At 55.1% G+C, this 19,339-nt stretch overlaps 1 protein-coding gene across 10 annotated transcripts in view; it reads right to left on the minus strand.

Annotated features, from left to right (window-relative positions):
* The window catches only part of NPHP4 (nephrocystin 4), a 105,291-nt gene that overhangs the window by 54,412 nt on the left and 31,540 nt on the right, over nucleotides 1-19,339 (minus strand). For all 10 annotated transcript variants that reach the window (XM_045063634.1, XM_045063632.1, XM_045063627.1 and 7 more), the window contains 4 exons: nucleotides 17,905-18,041; nucleotides 15,359-15,540; nucleotides 14,556-14,682; nucleotides 1,051-1,233 (listed from right to left, as the gene is read on the minus strand). In XM_045063634.1, coding sequence (XP_044919569.1) covers nucleotides 1,051-1,233; nucleotides 14,556-14,682; nucleotides 15,359-15,540; nucleotides 17,905-18,041 — 629 coding nt within the window. The remainder of the gene's footprint in view (nucleotides 1-1,050; nucleotides 1,234-14,555; nucleotides 14,683-15,358; nucleotides 15,541-17,904; nucleotides 18,042-19,339) is intronic.

Here is a 19,339-nt window from a genome sequence, read left to right on the forward strand (position 1 = left end):
AAAAGTAACGTTTGTCATTAGAGTCAGCACACGGACGACTCACTGAGGGCTGGGGACGGTCCCTGCACCTAAGGAAAATGAGACTCGCCGCACTGCTGAGACAGGCCGGGCAGTTCAGGAGCGTGGGCAGGTCCAAGCACTCCCGTGCCACACAGGGCAGCACCAGGTGACATGGTGTGACACAGGGTGACACTGGGAAACATGAGACGACACAGGTGACACTGCATCAGGATGGGCTTCCGTCACCAGCAGCGCTTTCCCACAACACCTGCGGCTCCCTGGGTCCCTGCTACCCATCCTGCAAGGCTGTCAGCGGGCAGGGAGGCCGAGGGAGGAGACCCCTCGCACACCCTGGCCCCGCCCCCTTTACCTGTCTTCTCCGCCAGGGTTCAGAGAGAACTTTATTCCCAACATGGATTTTCAGCTGTGGCTTGCCCTCCGTGCAAAGCTGGAAGGCGCTAGGGGCCAGCAGGCACGAGAAACCAGTCATGGAGACGAGCCCAGCTGGACGCCCAGTGCCCGGCACCAACCACAGCCTCCGCCTCCCACAAGGCCCACCCCCCATGTGTACACACACAGCACAGAAGCGCACCCTGTTTGCACAGTGCGTACAAATGAAAGTCACAGGCTCTCAGGCCATCTTGCAAGACTGATGTGTGAACGGGGATGTCCTAAGCCTAAGTTCACAGGTGACCGGGACTCAGCAATTACGCTCGTCCCTTAAGGGCACATCCGTGACATGAAAAAATTATGCTCATGGGGTGCCTGGGTGGCTCAGCAGGTTAAGCGTCTGCCTTCGGCTCAGGTCATGGTCTCAGGGTCCTGGGATTGAGCCCCACATCGGGCTCTCTGCTCAGCAGGGAACCTGCTTCCTCCTCTCCCTCTGCCTGCTGCTCTGCCTACTTGTGTTATCTCTCTCTGTCAAATAAAAAAATAAAAAGAAAGAAAGAAAAATCTGCTCATGACATAACCTCTGGTTTTGAAAACGTATGAACTTGCCAGAAGCTCAGGGGCAAAGTCTCACACTTACGGAGCATCTGAACCACTTACCTCTTCGGAGCTCCTGCTGGCAGGGGGCACTTTATAGACCAGACGGTGCGAAGGGTTGGGCCGGATCCCACCCTGCAGAGGTAAGGTCACCTTCCCGGAGCCGGCTTCCAGCATGGGGTTCCACACAGCCCAGCGAATCGTGTGCATACACGCCACGCCGGACAGAGAGGGGACGGAGGCCACCTACAAGGGAAATGGTGTCGGTGCCTGACTTCCACCAGACCCACCTTGCAGATGTCAGGAGGGAGCAGTGCAGCCAGGCAGGGTCACGCAGAAGGAACCAGGGCAGGAGGGCACGCACAGAAGCTCGGAGGGCACGGGAGCAGCTGCCCACCTTGAGACCCCCGCCCGCCAAGCACTCCTCTAGGGATCTCCCTTCCTGCTCAAGGCAGCAGCAGCCTCTCTTCTCAAGACGACACCGCCCTGCTGACCCTGCCTGTTCCCCTGGGGCTCTCGGTGTGGCTCTGTGAGCACGCTGCCCCTCGCCCGCACCTGCTCGGCTCACCGCTACTAGGAAAACACTGGGAATGACACCTGGTGTTAGTGACGACGCAGGGTGCACACGGACATTCCGTCTGCGATCATTCCCGCGTGTTTTCTCCAGCTCCGTTTCTGCTCATAACGAACGGTACATTTCACGTATGTGACTGTGTGTGCCTGGGAAACCGGCCAGGCCCGATTTTCTGGGCCTTCCTTCCTCCGCCTTCTCTTTTACTGGGTGTGAAGCCAATGAAGGCACCAAGGAAAAGCCGGGACTGAGGACAGGCTTCGGGCTTGACTCAGCGTGTCCTAATGGCACCACCTTCATGTGTCCACTCCAAATTAAAAATAAAGCCACACTCCAGGCCTGGAACGCCTGCTCAGCTGGGCAGTGAGACTAGCGGCGGGAATGGGCGCCGTCAGACACCCCAGCTCTGGCCGAGCCCCCAACAGGCAGGAGCCCCAGGCTCCGCGGGAGGCAGCTCGTCAGGGCTCCGGGAAGGCCCGCTCTGGGCTGGAAGCCATGGGGCACTCGGCAAGCGGGATGGACGGGGAGCCCAGGAAGGCACTGTCCAGCCCCAGGGCACAGGCCCCAACCAGAGTCACACTGAAACTGTCCAGCCCAGGGCAGGAGCCACCCCCGCCTCTGCCCACTGCCTGGTGCCGGTGGTAAGGCAGGAAGACAAAAACCTGAAGGCGGTAGGCAGTCCCTGGAGCACAGGCACAGCGCTCCGAACGCCCTCCTCGTGGGCAGCAGCGAGCGGTCTGCTCCCCTCCGCAATGGGGACAGCAGAGGAATGGGGTGACCCCGTGTGGTCCCGACCACCAGCCTCATCTGCTGAGCCAGGCAGCCCTCCCCATTTGGGCCATGGGCAAGGGGAGCCTACAAGGAGGGGCGTTCGCTCCTGGAAGGAAGGGAAGCCTGCATCGTCCCCAAGGAGAGGAAAGCGGAGGGGAGCCCGCAGGGGAGCCATGTTGGAAGCCACAGGAGAACGCCAGGCTCTGGCAGAGGAGCTGGGGCTCCCAACAGACCCCACCTGCTTGTCACAGCCAGGACATGACGGCACTCAGGTCCGCATGACATTGTCACACACGCACACGGAAGGACTCTGGCTGGAGCATGCACACATGCACACGGCTCCACAGTCAGCTGGGCCCACCGTAGCCGAGGGGATGTGTGCGCAGCACCCAACACGGTGAAAGGAAGCACACTTGTCTCACCCCGGTCGGGATGTCCAGAATGTTCCTCTGCCCAAACACATCCTCAGTCATACGGGATGCGGGTCCAGAGTCAGCGTCTGGCCCGGAATCAATGTCTCTTCCTGAGGCCCCATCATAAGTGGACCAACCTCACTTCTGTGGGGCCTGTTCTGAGCCCAACTTCCGATCACGAGCTAGGCTACCGCCCACTCTGCCCTGGCCACCCTGCCAGCTCAGTGAGAACATCCCGGAGGCACGAAGAACTGGCAAAGTAAGACGCCTACGCGTGTGACCCTGCCCAGCATGTCCGAAACGCGTCAGGGGTGCAGACAACCCTGCCGCTCCCCACCTCACTAGCTGACGGCGGTGACATCAAACGGTCAGAGGACAACAAGGGGACTCTAAGTCCACTGCTCTTTAAAAACAACATCTCTGGGGGCACCTGGGCGACTCAGTCTGTTAAACACCTGCCTTCAGCTCTCGTGCTCTTTCTCTCAAATAAATAAAATTTTTTTAAAAAATCACTATAATTGTATTAGCAAAACTGGCCACTAAAAAACATTCTGCAAATTCCAACATTGCTAGACTACTTTTGTATACAGCCATCTCCTTATAAGACCCAGGTTAGGGGTGCCTGGATGGCTCAGTGGGTTAAAGCCTATGCCTTCGGCTCGGGTCATGATCCCAGGGTCCTGGGACTGAGCCCCGCATCGGGCTCTCTGCTCGGCGGGGAGCCTGCTTCCCCAACCCCGCCTGCCTCTCTGCCTACCTGTGATCTCTGTCAAATAAATAAATAAAATATTTTTTTTAAAAAGACCCAGGTTATTATGGGATCAAAAGTAAAATATGTATCCAAGTTGTCATGCTGTTTGTGCCAGTCCTTCTAGTTTAATCTTTCAAATTAGGTGATTCTGATACGCAGGCTTCCAATTTCACAGTTCCTTTGGTTTCCTAGTTCTTGATCGATAACAGCCCTCCCCATGCAGAGTACCTGTGGGTTACACACATATCCGCCTCCCCTTCATCTCTAACAGCTCCAACAAGAAGAGACGGTCCGCGAGTCACTGATAATTCCTTTGCAAAGATTTCTGCAACAGTTAGGGCTTGTGGGCAATGCAGGTGCCATATCTTAGCCTGTGCTCTCTTCCACCAGGCCGGGCTGACACTTGCAGGCGAGAACCTGCCCAGCCCTGCGCCTCAGATCCCCCCAGCCTGGCGCCCAGCTCTGAGGAGGTCAGGTGCATCCAAGCACCTATTTGACTGGTCAGCGTGACAAGGCTCCTCCTGCTGGTGAAGTCTAGTGGTTGAGATAAAGTCAGTTACTTCATAACATCTTCTCCTATCCAGCTGGGTTTGCATTCACGAAAAAAAAGGGGGGGGGGGGAACCATTGAATTGTTCCCCATTTAGACTTTTAATGGTAACCGCAAACAAGAGGCTGAAGGAGCACACTGGAGCGTAAGCCGGGTTTGGGGAACAGAAGGGCCACACCACATGCCCGGAGCAGAGCCCAACAGACAGCCCTGATGGGAACGCTGTAACCCGGCTCCCTGTGGGGGCTCCACGCAGCTTCAGAAAGGCAGGTACCCAGCCTAAGCCCTGGACACTGCGACTGTGATGTGATTTGGAAAAAGGGTCCATACAGATGTAACTAAGTCTTATGAGATTAGGAGCTCTAGATCATCCAGGTGAGCCCCAAATCCAACGACCAGTGTCCTGACAAAGCAGGACAGAGAGAGGAGACTGAGAGACAGACGGAGGCCACGTGCAGGCGGAAGCTGCAGCGACATGGCTGTGAGCCCGGGGGGGGACCGCAGCTGCCAAAACCTGCAAGACGCAGCAGGGATCTTCCCCTGAAGCCTCCGGACGGAAGCCAGCCCCGGGCTGGGTGCAGGCGCATCCAAGAACGCCCACCACCAGTGCAAGCAGCGGGGACCGAGGCCCGTCCTGCAGAGGGGCAGGCATCTGCCCACATGACTGATGGGCACGTGAGAGCAGCCAGAGCTCGACGGCCGGCAAGGAACAAGGCCGGCTCCAGGTTACTCGTGTCCTTGGCCACTGCGGCGCACTGCACAAGGCCCGAGAGCCTGCCAGGTGAGGGGTCAGGAGAGAGACAGGCACCCAGGGCCTGGGTGATGCCACTGCACAAAGCAAAGACTCACGGGACGAGCATCACAGCCCAAAGTCATCCTTCCAGACAGCGGTGAATTAGACGCCGGAGCCGCTTGTAAAGCAGACGGACAGGGAACGCGGCGGCGGCTGCAGGCTGATGCAAAAGCACCTTTCGCGGAGCAAAAGGAAACCCAACGACACATAATTACTCACTTAATCTGCCCGTGCATGACAGTACGGGCCATCCAAAGGCACAGCAAGCATTGGACAAAAGGTAGAGTCATTTCATTCTACTGAGTGGAGTACGTGCAAACATACTCACGAGCGGTGACGAGCGGGAGCGTGGTCTGAAGAAAGCACCATAACGTGGGACAATGCTTCATCCTGGCTAAAAAGGTCATAGCACTTTGGTCCTCAGCAATAAAGGTGATCACTTGACAGTGAATTAGAGAAGCAAAGACGAAACGGCCCTGAGCTTGGAGCTGTGCCTGGAGAGGGGTACAGGCGTGTGGCCTCCGGGCCTCCAGAGATGGACTGCGGAGCCCAGTGGCCTTCGCACGTGCACCTGCTTCCTCAGGAAAATCTGCCCCTTGCCTTGTTCCGCTTCTCCCCTTCTCCGCCTGGGTCCGACAGTGTCCTTGATGACAGGGCTCAGGCTTGGTGGCCTGGTGTCCTTCCTGCAGGCACGGGCCTCCAGTCCTCAGGGCTGGTCCCCCACAGGTCCACCCACATACACACATGCATACACACATGCAATGCACACACACGCGCACACACACACACCAGGCCAACGGCTGCAAGGTCTGGCCTCACCAGGAACGAAACCTGCAGCCCCGTGACCTTGGACTTCAGGCCCAGCGCCGGGAGGGCTACGTGTCTGAGCGCACAGGCATTTCATCACAGCCGCCAGAGCAGAGGAGGATGTGGCCAGAAACAGGCGTGTGGGTGAAAAGGCGGACGGCCAAGTGGGAGGGAGAAGGCCTCCGCACACGCGCCCTCCCTCACCGAGAGCACAGCACGTGAGGACCCGCGAGTGCACGCCAGGAAGGCGGGTGAACCCGCAAACCGCCACACGGTCACCCACCGCAATGCCGCTTCGCCCCCGCCCCAAGCAGCAGACCCCAGAGCCCGAAACACCACGGCCGGCAAGGGCCACCCCCGGCCCTCGGTGCGGCAAGCCCTGCTGGGCACGTGTCGCAAGGCCGGCAAGCGCGCACACAGCAGCCCCTGCACTGCGTCCAGCGGCGAGGCCCCACCAACGGCCGAGCTCTGCAAACGCGGGAAAACCACGAACCGCGCGGCATGATGGAGTGAAGGCAGCCGGAGGAGGGCGAAGCCATCTGTGGCAGGCCTGGTGTGACAGCGGGGACACACGCGGAGTCAGCCCCCCGCACGCTGAACGGGAGCCAAGGAACACACACGCGCATGCCCGTGCACCCACCCACGCACAGCAGCCCGGGGGCGACGGCCCTGGTCCCCACCTGGGGCTAGGGGCAGCAGAAGCGACAGGGACACAGAGGGAGCAATGGTCTTCTGAAACCACCTCTTGGCAGGACTTTTACTTTTAAAAGCATATAAGTGTCCTACACATTCACAAACGGAAACTAAATCACTAAGGACAGGAGGGGAATTAACCACACAGCTGAAGTGCGGCCAGAGTGAGCAGCAGGGCCACCTTGCCGGGGCAAGGCCGATGGGCTCTGAGACTCTTCCAGAGTCCTGAACTCGGGCTGGGAGACCCGCCTCTCTCGGCAGTGTTGGTGGGGTGAGCCTGCACGGGGGCTGACGTGCGGGGAACGAGGGAGCCCACATGCCGACGGAGGCTGGAGAGCCCCGCCAGATGGCCTGCGGTCGGCAAGAACTCCAGGCCTACGCCGGGTCTGTGCACACGGAGTGTGTACACGTGTGTGCTCACATGTGCACATATGTGTGCCTGCGTGTCTCCACAGGTGAGTGTCCCAGCTCTGTCCACCGAAACCAGAGTTGGGGGATGAAGACACACCTAGCACCCAGATCCGGACATGGACGCATCCCCTTTAAAGGAACCAGGGCTGGACCACCCAGGTGACTAAGGCAATTAAGAAACCTGCTCTTGATTTTGACTCAGGGCACGATCTCAGGGTCCCGGGACCTGGCCCACATCAGGCTCCGCGCTCAGAGGGAGGTCTGCCGGAGACTCTCTCCCTCTGCCCCTCCTCCCACCTCTCTCTCTCAAATACATACAGACATCTTTTTTGTAAATTAAAAAATCAAAATAAATGAATAAAAAGAACCAGGGCTCATCAAAAACAAGGAAAATCTGAGAAACTATCACGGTCCAGAGGCGCATAAGACCCGATGACTACCTGACGTGTGGCATCCCAGGTGGGGTCCTGGAACCGAGAAGGACTTTAGGGAAGGAAATTCAACTAAACCACGGACTTAAGTCGGTAACCTGTTTATTAATACTGCTTCATCAGTTGTGACAGATGTGCCGCAGTAATGCGGCTAACAGCCACGGAACTGGGGACGGGTGCGTGGGATCTCGGATCATCTACACAGTTTTTCCGTAAATCTGAAACTTTTCTCAAAGAAAAAGTTTATCGAGTACAAGGCAGAGGTGGGAAAGCCCAGCTCCTCCCAGGACGACCGATGTCGGGGCTGGAGCGGGGAGGGTGCCGGCTGAGCCCGGGGCATCCCGCTCCACCAGAATGCAAGAAAGCAACGGGACAGAGGACACAGCCTGGAAGGACTGTGGACAGCTCTGGGGCAATGTGAGCACTGAAATAATCAGGGAGAGCAGGTTGTTCTTCTTTTTTTGTTGTTTTTTTTTAAAGGTGTCCTTGAGTCTGTCCCAACGTGGAGCTGGAATCCTCACTCTGAGGCGGCGGCAACGGAGGCCAACCAGGGACGGTGAGGGGAGGGCCTGCCAGGGTCTCCCCACGGACTGCCTCCTAGCCGCAAGGGCAAAAGCAGTAACCGTCCAGTGGCGACATCACACAACACCTGACCAAACTAAGCAGGCCAACTGGACCGGAGGGACAGCACACCCCTCCGACGGGGGACCCTGAGGGACACACCCACCCCACTGCTGTGTCCCAGCTGGGCCGCAGACGCTGACGCCATCAGGAGGAACCGTCACCAAATCCAACAGGAGGAACACACGCTTTCAAATGTTTCTACCAAAATCTATACAGAACTTGCCAAAACCCCAAAAAAACAGTCCAGTCAAGAAATGGGCAGAGGACATGAACAGACATTTCTGCAAAGAAGACATCCAGATGGCCAACAGACACATGAGAAAGTGCTCCACATCACTCGGCATCAGGGAAATACAAATCAAAAACATAGTGAGATCCCACCTCACACCAGTCAGAATGGCTAAAATTAACAAGTCAGGAAACAACAGATGTTGGCGAGGATGCGGAGAAAGGGGAACCCTTCCACACTGTCGGTGGGAAGGCAAGCTGGTGCAGCCGTTCTGGAAAACAGCATGGAGGTTCCTCAGAAAGTTGAAAATAGAGCTACCCTACGACCCAGCAGTCACACTACTGGGTATTTACCCTAAAGATACAAATGTCGTTATCTGAAGGGGCACATGTACCCGAATGTCTATAGCAGCAATGTCCACAACAGCCAAACCCGGAAAGAACCTAGGTGTCCATCAACAGATGAACGGATGAAGAAGACGCAGTCCAGACACATACACAGGGGAAAGTCAGCCGTCAGAAAGGATGGATACCCACCATTTGCATTGACATGGATGTGCTGAGTGAAATAAGTCAGTCAGAAAAAGACAATTATCATATGGCCTCACTCATATGTGGAATTTAAGAAACAAGACAGAGTTTCACAGGGGAAGGGAGGGAAAAATAAAATAAGACAAAATCAGAGAGACAAACCCTAAGAGACTCTTAACCATGGGAAACAAACTGAGGGCTGCTGGAGGGAAGGGGGGAGATGAGGGGTAACGGGGGATGGGCAAAGAGGAGGGCACGTGCCGTGATGGGCACTGGGTGTTACAGGCAACCATGAATCACGGACTACCTCTGAAACTAAAAAAAAAAAAAAAAAATTTAATTTCTAAAAGGAAGGAAACTATTCCTAAAAAAAAAAAAAAAAAAATCAGGAAAGCCAAAGGAAGGCTGTGGAGCTGCTCCAGACCAGAGGCGGCCCCAGAGGCAGGAACTCTACCACCTCGTGCCCGGCCCTGGAGAGCAAGGCCATCAGGGACACGCGGGGTCACCAGCAGGCCCGGACTACAGTGGAGATTACAGCCCCACTCGCTGCTGAGCCCGGCAGGCTGCAGTCTGCACCCACGGAAGGGCACCCCGCCTTCGGAAATGCATGTTGAAGCATCTGGGGTCAGGGGCCATGATGTCTGCAAAAAATACACACGTGGACCTGCGTGTGCATACGGAGGACACAGAAAAGCAGACACGAACCAGCAAGTCGAGACAAATCGATGTGGCGGGTATGAACCCATGCATCTGGCGAGGCGTAGACCAGTAGTCCCGCTATTTCTGTGACTTGTCTATAAGTCTGAAATCATGCCCAAACAAAGCGTTTTTAAAGAAATTATGCAAAGTCCTACTATGCCTTTTCTTTTCTTCAAGAATAACATTAAGAATATGGAAAGGCAAGTGAGAGGTTGCGGAAAAATATTCGCAAACTATGTATTTGATGCAAGATTTATGGCAAAAATATATGAAAGGAACTCCCATCTACCCAATAATAAAGACACACAAACCAAAACACTGGCCCGGACACATCACGAAGGACGAGTAGGGAAGGCCGACAAGCACAGAACACGTACTCATGCCTGGTCATCAGGGAAAGGCAAATTAGAACCATGTTCACACCCAGGAGAAAGGCTGAAGCTAAAAAGACAGACAAAACCAAAAGCTGGTGAGGCGTGGAACAGCCGTCCTTCACAGACAGCCGCAGCGCAAACACTTAGGAGAAAAAGGCTGTGCTTGGAAAGGCAGCGTGGATCTACCGAGGACCCGGAACATGGGCCCACGGCCCTCGGCAACAAGAAGTGAAAACGTGGGTCCACAAAGACTTGCCCCAGAGCGCTTTATTAATTAGCTGGAGAAGCCCACCCACAGTAACATGAAAAAAGAAATTTGCAAACCACATTATCTGATAAAAGAGTAACACCCAGAACACGGAGAGAAGTCCTGAACCCTGCAACAAGCAACAAACCACCCGACCCAAAACCAGGCAAAGGACTCGGGCAGACACTCCCCCAACGAAGATACAGGCCAGCAAGCTGGCGACAAGGTGCGCGGCAGCACTGACTGCCACAGAGACAAATCCAAACCACAGTGCGACACCATCTCACCCCATTCACACACCGTTTTCAACAAAGCCAAACAGGGAGGGCTGGTGAGGCTGCAGAGGAAGCAGAACCCTCGCGCAGTCGGTGGGAACATAAATGGATGTGGCCACTGTGTAAACCAGTGTGGGGCTCCTCAAACCACGAAAAATACAATGACCACACGAGCCAACAATTCTGCTTCCGCTGCCCAGGAGGGCCGAGTGGAGGGTCTCGAAGGGATACGTGTGTGCACGTGTCCGTGTTAGCGTTATCCACAGCATCTGGGATGGGGAAGCCACTCTGGCCCAGCCACCGACGGCCAGACGCGCAGAACTCCGACGCGCGAGACAGCCATCTTCAGCCTTGAGAAGGAGGGTGGTTCTCCAACACGGCACACGGTGAAAGGGCCCTAAGCACGTAAGTCCGAGTAGAAGAAACCAGCCACGAAAGGACAAATACTGTATGATTTCACAGGACGTGACTTCTGGGGATGGACGAGATGACGGCCCCACAACACATGTGAACGCACCCGATGCCACAGAACTGTGTGCTCGAGAAGAGTTAAGATGGAAAAGTTTGTGATACGTGCGTTGTTTCCACGAGAAAGAAAAGACATCAGGGGGAAAAAAGTGAGAAAGCCACTGCACTATACCCTTTAAAACTGTTTTAGGCTGTGTGAATTTCTTAGTAAAATAAAATATTTTTGAAAAAGCAAACCAAAAAAAACAATTTTCAAAAAGTGAGTAAGTTGATATCTTTCCTAAAGCCGTAAGGGGAGCCCAACATTCAGGACAAAGCAGAAGACTCGGCCGCAGACCCCCTCTCCGTCAGCGTCACCCGCATGTGCGGGGGCACTCAGCCCCGCTGGCTCCAGGAGATGAGGCCAGAGCCTGGGCTGACCAGGTGGAAAGGCGGCCATGCGGTCTGGAGGCCAGCGTGCTCCAGGGGACCAGCCAGGTTATCCTCAGAAAATTCCAGAAAACCCTCAAGACTTTTGTATTTCCAAGTTCTAAATGTTGAAATGTACATCATTTTCAGAATAAATCAGGGCATAATATTCATGTGCCAAATACAGAACATCAAAATACTCGGCTCTGAGGACCAGGCACCTGGCAAACACTCTGACTTTTGTTATATGGGCTTGTTTCGTCAGAGAACATTAGAACATACATAAATAATAAATGAGCTAACATTTACCTTCTAGAGATCTGGAAGTTATTTTGCTATGTGACTCCACGAAAAGGACTGTGTTATCCCCTGGCAGGCCCCTGGGGATCTGCACTTATTTCTCATCTAAAAAGGCACCGAAGACTCTGGGTCTGGTTGTTTTCACAGCTGCCTTCATTCTGTCATTCTCTCACGATCGAGGGTGTCTGCTTTGTCAACGTTACCATCAGCCAGCACTAAGGGAGCCCACACCTCTCTGCAAACAGGCCGCCCGATACGGGCACACCGCCCCCACACGCGAGCACACTGCCCCCACGTACCCCACCTCCCAGAGGGGAGAAGGGCTTCCTTTGGCTCTTGGCAGCAAAGCCAGAGACAAACGACAAAGGGCTTTAGCTGTTCCGGCTAACTAAAAGGTGTGCAGACGTCACAACAGATCACCAACAAGGAGCGTGTCTTCTCAGTCTTTCTAGTCTGTTTTGCGTGACCAAAATACTCAGGACCCAGAAACTGCTCTCGGACTCAGGTGACTGGAAACTCGGAAACTGGAAACCCTCTCAGCCCGGCGGTTTCTCCCCATCTGCCACTTGCAGGGGCGAGCCTCACAAGGGGCCTCAGGAGACAGAAGCCTCTGGCTCCTGGTCTGACACGCCGGTGCCACAGGCCCGTTCTGTTACTTCACGCATCAGCCATAGAAGGACACGAGACCTAGGGAATACACCTTGAGAACAGGTCTCGGCAACAGAGGCGGCATCCGTGAGGGAGAACGCGACGGCTCCCCTTGTGCGGAAGACCTGGCCCAGAAATCATTTCCCAAAGAAAAACACATTTATGTTTTCGGCTCTTCTACTTCTGATTCTGTAAAGCACTTGAGAAATGGGTGCGCAGGCCGACTGGACACTGGGCGGCAGCGGACAATCTGCCTCAGTCTTCTGGTGTGACCAGGGCACTGCGGCAGCAGCCCCATCGTCCGGGGACACGTGTGGGACCGCTCACAGAGGCAGTGACGGGCTGTCAAGGACCGAGTGACAGGAGCCAAGGGACAGGGGGCAGAGGAGCGGAGGCAGGCACCCCGCCAGGTCCAGGCTTCTCTCTCCCTTCATATTTGAAATTTTCCATAATAAAAAAGTTAAAAGAAGAAAAGATCATACGTGCCACAACGTCCACAGTCATCACAGCAGACGACGACTGGAATTTGCCTCAAAATAAATCAGAACGGGTTGTAGGAGATGGTGTGGACCAAACAGGACTATGCACGCGGCTGGCTGAGCTAGCTGGTTCATTTTCCTATGCAGTCTGCCTCAGTTTACCTGCGAAGTGCCCACCGGGGGAAGCTCTCCCACAGGGACAGGAAGGGAGAAAGACACGCGGAGGCGGGAAGCCAGTGAAGCACATGCTCCGTGACCGCCCGCAGAGGAACCCGGGCCGTGCTGGCTGCGGCTGTCCCCCACAACCCAGGCCACACCCCCGACTCACGGATACTCCTGGGGAAGGACAAGGGCCAGGAGCGCCCCTGCGCCCTCCCCTCCAACGTGGACACCCATCCGACTCAGGCCTAACCCCGGGGTGCGCGGCCCCCTGCTGCTCCACGCACACAGCAGGCGTCTGTGCGGACCACCCCCTCGTGGCTGCACTGAAGAAAGCACAGCCGATGGCCACACCACGGCATCCAACATCCTGTGTCAGGAGAGACCTCCACGCCACAAAGAACACGCCGCCTTCCAAAAGCTCCATGAAGCTGCAACACGTGGCAAAGCCACCTGCATTGGGTAAGCGTTTCCGGGAAGGGCGAACAAATAACAGAGCGTCACGTGACCCATCAGTTTCCACGTACAGACCCCGTAATGTGGGCAAACTGTAATCTAGCGTTCGGAGGGAACTCTCCCCACGGACGCGAGACCCGGGGGCGCCAGGCCCACAGGCAGCTGGGCCAACTCCTCCCTGTCTCCTTCCCCGGGCAGCCCTGGGTGCCGGCCCCGGAGTCCCTCCCTCCTGATATGGTCCCCTCAAGCCCGGGGCGCCCACCCCATGCCGCCACACGCGCTCACACGGCCACATCCGGCTGCCTTGTCTGGTAGTAAATAAAGAAGAGCAGAGCTGCGAACGACAGCCTGACTGCGACGATGGTGGCCGCTGCTCGGGCACAGTCAGGACGGCTGCCCCTGGACCTGCTCACCTGCTCGGGACTCCGGATTGTGCCGCCCTGAGCTGTGCACGACAGAGGGCAGATGAGAACGCAGAACAGCACCTCCGCTTGGCACCGCCTTCCCCCTCCTAAGGCTTGCCCCAAGACCGTCCTCAGCCCTGGCCCCCCAGCAGCAGCGCCACGACGCTAGCCAACCGGTCCTCAGGCAGGTGCCTTGTCATCCTTTTATTTCAAATCGACATGTTAAATTGACATCTGCTTTTGGAAACAGAAGACCAAATCTTAAGTACAGCCTGATTTGAAGTTTCCAAAGCAGCCCCATCAGTGATGTGAACGTCGCCTCTGTGCTACATGCTGAGTCCCAAGTAACATGGGGCGGAGGGACTCCAACCCCCGCGCCATCCAACGCCTGCAGTAACTTTCGACTCTTCCAAAACGTAACTCCTAACAGCTACAGTCTGGCCAGAAGACTGGCCAGTAGCAGGAACAGTTGACGAACACGTTTCGTAAGTAGTAAGTGTTATATGCTGTGTTCTTATAATAAAACCAACTGGAAGAAAGAAAATGCCATTAAGGAAAATCATAAGGAAAAAACACACTTACATACTGTATTTACCAAGAAAATCTTTTTTTGGTTGTAATGGCCCTGTGCAGTTCAAACCTGTGTCACTCAAGGGTCTCTGTCTTCTTCCAAGTGAACCGTACAGACTCTTACTTAGTTATGATACAGACACACCAAGGTCACGGTAAGAAAACATGTATCACTTGTGCAGATTCAAGCTTTACTAAGGATCATATGAAAACTACATTAAAGTAGACTCATTCTTTAAACACTTACCGATGCAATATTTGTGAATCAAGGCTATCATGCGTGCCTACTGAGCTACTGATTACCGTCGGCCAGCAGAACAGTCTGTGACCAGAAAGACAGGAAATGACTGTGACAAAGCTCTACGACTAGGAAGAAGCTGTTTCTGTGATCCCATGCCGCACATGCTGTCCACACAGCTGATTGCAACTGCACTAAGTTATTTAACAGAAGCGACGCTGGTGGCGACTTTGTTTCTCCTCGGGGCACAGAGCCCAGGGCCCTTCTCACCTTGCTGTCCACTCCGGGAGGGCTGTTGAACACGTACTCCAGCTGAAAGACGATGGCAAACGCAGGGTGACGGACCATCTCAGGGAGTCGGAGGCGGCTTCTCAAAACCAGAGCCTGGTTTCCAGAGCTGTGTCAAGAACAAGGAACAGCGGCAGATCAGGCAGGGCTCCCACGGCCCTCTACCCACCGCGGGATGCTGTCTGTGCCCACAACAATGCCGCTGAGCTCTGCTGGGTGTCCAGCCCCCAAGGTAGCTTCCAAACCAGAGCCTTTCTAGGTGCCTCAATCACTCGCTCCAAATCACCAGAGCTTATGTCAGAAGGACGGCCAATATGTCCAGGTCTCCAGGGAGGCTCGTCCTCCAGGGCCAGTCTCTGCTGGCTTCACACGGGCCACCCCTTGGAGCGCTCTCTGATTCTGACTTGGGAACACAGGACTGAACAGAACGACAGTATTTCCTGCCTGCTGGTTCCCTGCCATCTGTGACCCTGCTCGCAGGGTCGGTGGTAGAAAGCATGCCAGGGTCTCCTCAGACCTCAAGCAGCCACAGCGGGAGGCACCTGTCATGCTAACTCCAAACTGTCACAGCACACATCAGGACTTTTCCAATGGGACATCACTGAGGTCTGCTCCTAATGCGCAGAAGTCAGCAAGAGGAAACAGAGGCACCAGGACAGAAGCCCCGGTGGACGAGTGCATACTTTCCATGCAAAAACAGCTCCACCACACTTTGACCCCCAGCTACACGCACCCTCGTATCTCCCTGTTCCATGGGGCTACACATCACACCCTAGTGAGCATACCTGGCCTTGGAGGAGGAGCCGACTTTCCTGCTGAAACTGGCAGAGCGTGTCAAGGCCACGTCCAGCTCGGGCACCAGCACCACCACCTGCGGCCTCTGCACGAAGCCCAGACCGTTGTGCACGCCCACGCACAGGCGGCGCTCCAAGATCTCCAGTGCACTGCTGTCCAGCGGAACACCCCCCTAGGAAAGCACAGGGCACGCAGGGTCAGCCCCTGGGCTGAAGGGCAGAGGCTCCCAGGGGAAAGGCAAGCAGAGAGAAGAAACTATAATGGCCACCCCAGGTATTTCCGGATCAGAGGGTGCCCAGCGAGAATGCGTCCAGGCAAATGACAGGCAACTCCAAGAACCGCTGGCCTTTGGGCATTTTCTAGGCTGCTGTGGGTTTCCTCACATGGCACGGCCTTCTCTGGGCTATCCACCCCAACACGCCCTCCCCCCAGGTGTGGGGAGTCCTCAAACGCGTGCTCAGGTTGCCACGGCTGAGCACAATTCCCAAGATGCAGCAAACGTGAGCCAGTGCAGGAGCCCATGGCCCCTGAGGCGCCTCTGCCCGCCTCCAGACTCAGACTCCGGAGGAAGCTCGGGGCCGAAGGGGCAGCAGGAAGAGGGAGCGTATGGACGCGTAAGTCATAAACCAATAAACACAGAATCTGCCCCAAAGTGATCGCTGGATATTAAAGTGTTTCATCTTAAGAAAAAAATGTACAGGCACTTTAACAAATGAGCAAGGACAGTCCTCCAGGCGACTACTGTTTATTAAATTATGTGATCGTGGCGAAACGATGCCTGAATCTTCAAGTTTTCTTCATTGCTCCTTAATCACGCTGAACAGACCAAACGCCTGTTCGTCTCGGGATAATGAAAATGGAGCGACAGAGACAGGCGGGTAGCTGCCAGCTGGATGGCAACTAAAGACAAAGTAGTCAAGAGACACAGTAAAGCGACTTTTATGGGAAAACGTAAAACCCAACAACGCTAACCATAAACCACCTCCTCCCTCACGCAGTCCGCACCCAGTAGGAAGGGCAGGGCGGGAGCCACAGCGGGACAGCGCTCCGCCAGCCCCTGCTCTGTGCTCCTGTTTCGCACGAGACCTCGTACGGCTACCTGGTCAGGAATGCGCAGAGAGCAAAACCAGCCCGTCTCATCGAGGAGTGCACGTGTGCACATGTGCCTGTGAGCGTACTGCACGCATATGTGTGTGTGCGTGTGTGTACCTATGAGTGTGCATACACGTGTGTGCGTATCTATGACCGTGTGTGCGCGTATGTTCCTATGAGTGTGTGTGCATGTGTGTGTGCATGTGCATGTGTGTGCGTGTGTGCGATCCACGCGTATGCGTGGATGTGTGCGCGTGTGTACCTGTGAGCATGCCTGCATGTGTGTGTGTGTATCTGTGAGCATGTTGCACCGTGTACGTGTGCGTGTACATGTGTGTGCATGGATGTATGCGTGTGTACCTGTGGGCGTGCGTGCATATGTACGTGTGCATGCATGTGTGTGCGTATGCATGCATGTGTGCGCGTGCATACCTGTGAGCGTGCATGTGTGTGCGTGCGCGCGTGTCCATGTTTACCTTGAGCGTGCGGTCACGTATGCGGGTGCGTGCATGTGTGCACATGTGTACCTATGAGTGTGCGTGAACATGTGTCACTAAGACCCTGCTCACCTCACACACTGCTAGGATGGGCTCCTGCTGACACAATCGCTCACTGTCACCACGAAGAAGCGCAAAAGACCTGCGATGGGCCGACCCTGATGCACTTCGTTCGGGTGCAACAGTGAACCCAGCCATTACCCTGTCCTCCTGGTACAGATACTCCACAGAGGGACGGATGATAGAGCAACGACCAGGTAAGGAAAGCAGGTGCTCTCGGGGACAGCCAAGCACCGGGAGAAAGGAAGCAGGGGGACACCTGGACAGAGCCTGCTGGAGGAAGGGGCTGTGGCCTTAGCCACACACTCAGGTGGCCTGTCAGGGTGGTCAGGTTTGCACCAACACCTGAAGCCTGAGGGGAGCCAAGCAAGGGTCTGGACACAGAACACACAGGAAAGTGAGCTACCAGTCCCAAGGCCAAGTGGGGACAAGCTGTGGCCCGTGACCACCAAGAGTTTATGGCAATGTGTCACGTAGGCAGGCAGAACTGGACCCTGAGACAGGGACCCCTGCCACAGAAAGCGGGTCTGCGGGGATAAAATGACTAAGACCTCTAGTCATGTCCTTGGAGTCAGCCAAATATCTTGCTAATGCTTTTTGTAAATGCAGATTATTTTACTGGTTTCCTTATGCTCATTTGGTGATTTAATATACTTTTAAGTGAAGGCTGCTTTAATATATAATGAAACTAACGTTAGGGTCTCGTGATAACAGCACCTTCGTCCCACCAAGGCTAATACAACAGGCTAGGTGTCCCCCACGAGCCACTGAAGGTGGGAGCACACAGGACCGCCTGCCCTGGTGGTATCTAAGGCTGGCAGCTTCCCCACCTCTGGCCCCCCTGCATCTCCACGGCTCAGAGGAAGCTCCACCAGGTGAAACAGTACCTCCCGGAAGTGATCACTGATAAGGAGTTCCAGAAGCTCTTCCTCAAACTTCTCCAAGGAAGGGTACAGCGTGAAGAATAAATCATCCAAGTACCACGTGACGGCCTTCTGAAGGCGAGGCTTTCGGAGAGCGTCCCCTGAAACAAGAAGGGGGCTCGTGGAGCACGTCCGTGGCGACAGGACCACAGAAGCATCGAGGGGCTCTCACCCACCGAGGTCCAGGCCATGGTGCTGGGCCCTCCAGGCAGAGAAGAGACCACAGGAACAGCACTCAGACCGAACGCTGAATCAGAACCCACCGCCGTTCACACCGAGACGCCAAGCAGATTAAACAAGCCCAGATTTCATTTACAGCCCGATTCCTTCCCCCACCCTCCTCCAGGAACACATTTTATAATTCAGCAATCCAAAGAACACAGATCAGAGAATGCAGGGTGACATCTGTTCCTATCAGCTCGGTTTCCCTTAATCACTGCCTTCCTCTCTAGCAAGAACAGAGCCAACGATGCCATTTCTTATTTTTGTACGTTTACCTTGAACCATTTGGAAACATGCAGAAATACTCATGAGCACATTAAGCCAACAAGCAAAAACACCGTCTGGGCTGACACCACAAGAGAAGAGTCCCCGTCCGGGGCAGGGAGGGGACGCAGCCCTGACTGGGAGCTCTGTGAGGACAGAAGGGGACAGTGGCTCCCAGCACACGGCTCGGTGCCCAGCCCAGAGCAGGTGCACCAACACTCCGCAGTGAGGGGCGTGGTCAGGTCTACAATGAGCCTCCCGCTGGCTCGGGCGCCACGGCAGGATAAAGGCCAAGCTGACCGCCCCCCCACGAGCACGCAACCCGGGCTCTGCCCTCCTGTGCCTGTCACTGCTCTGCTGCCCTATGTCTCTTCCCAAGCTTTACCCATAAGAAGGAAGGTACAAAGTCTTGGATTTTAAGAGCGGATTCCAAAGTCAGAGAAAGGAAACAACTGCCGTGAGACTGCGCAGAGCCAACGGTGGTGAGAGCCCTTTGCCGTCCTGCCGGCGGTAAACCTGCAGCCGGAGGCGATCCCAGCTTTGCCTCTGCGGGCACCAAGGCCCGTAAAACTATCCACTGCCGCCTTCTGCCCCACTAATTCCACTTTCTGAACCTGTTTAGCAAAATTAATCAAATGCAGAGGCAAAGCATTGCATACAAGAATACTCATTAAATGTTATTTACAACAGAAAAAAAGAAACAACCAAACGCTCACCAGCAGGGAAATGTTGAGCCAATGACTGTGCCTCCATATAAAATGAGAAGGAAACTCACATTGTCAAAGATTATTTAGTAATTGAAAAATAATCACACTATTGTAGGTGAAAACAATACACCTCACACCATTATGAGATCATCTAATGCCAGTTCTACCTGAAAACCTGCGCATTTACACGTGCGCATGGACACATA

This window comes from Mustela putorius, unplaced genomic scaffold (genome assembly GCF_011764305.1).
Source record: "Mustela putorius furo isolate JIRA1106 unplaced genomic scaffold, ASM1176430v1.1 tig00003853_pilon_pilon_pilon, whole genome shotgun sequence".
NCBI classification, from domain to species: domain Eukaryota; kingdom Metazoa; phylum Chordata; class Mammalia; order Carnivora; family Mustelidae; genus Mustela; species Mustela putorius.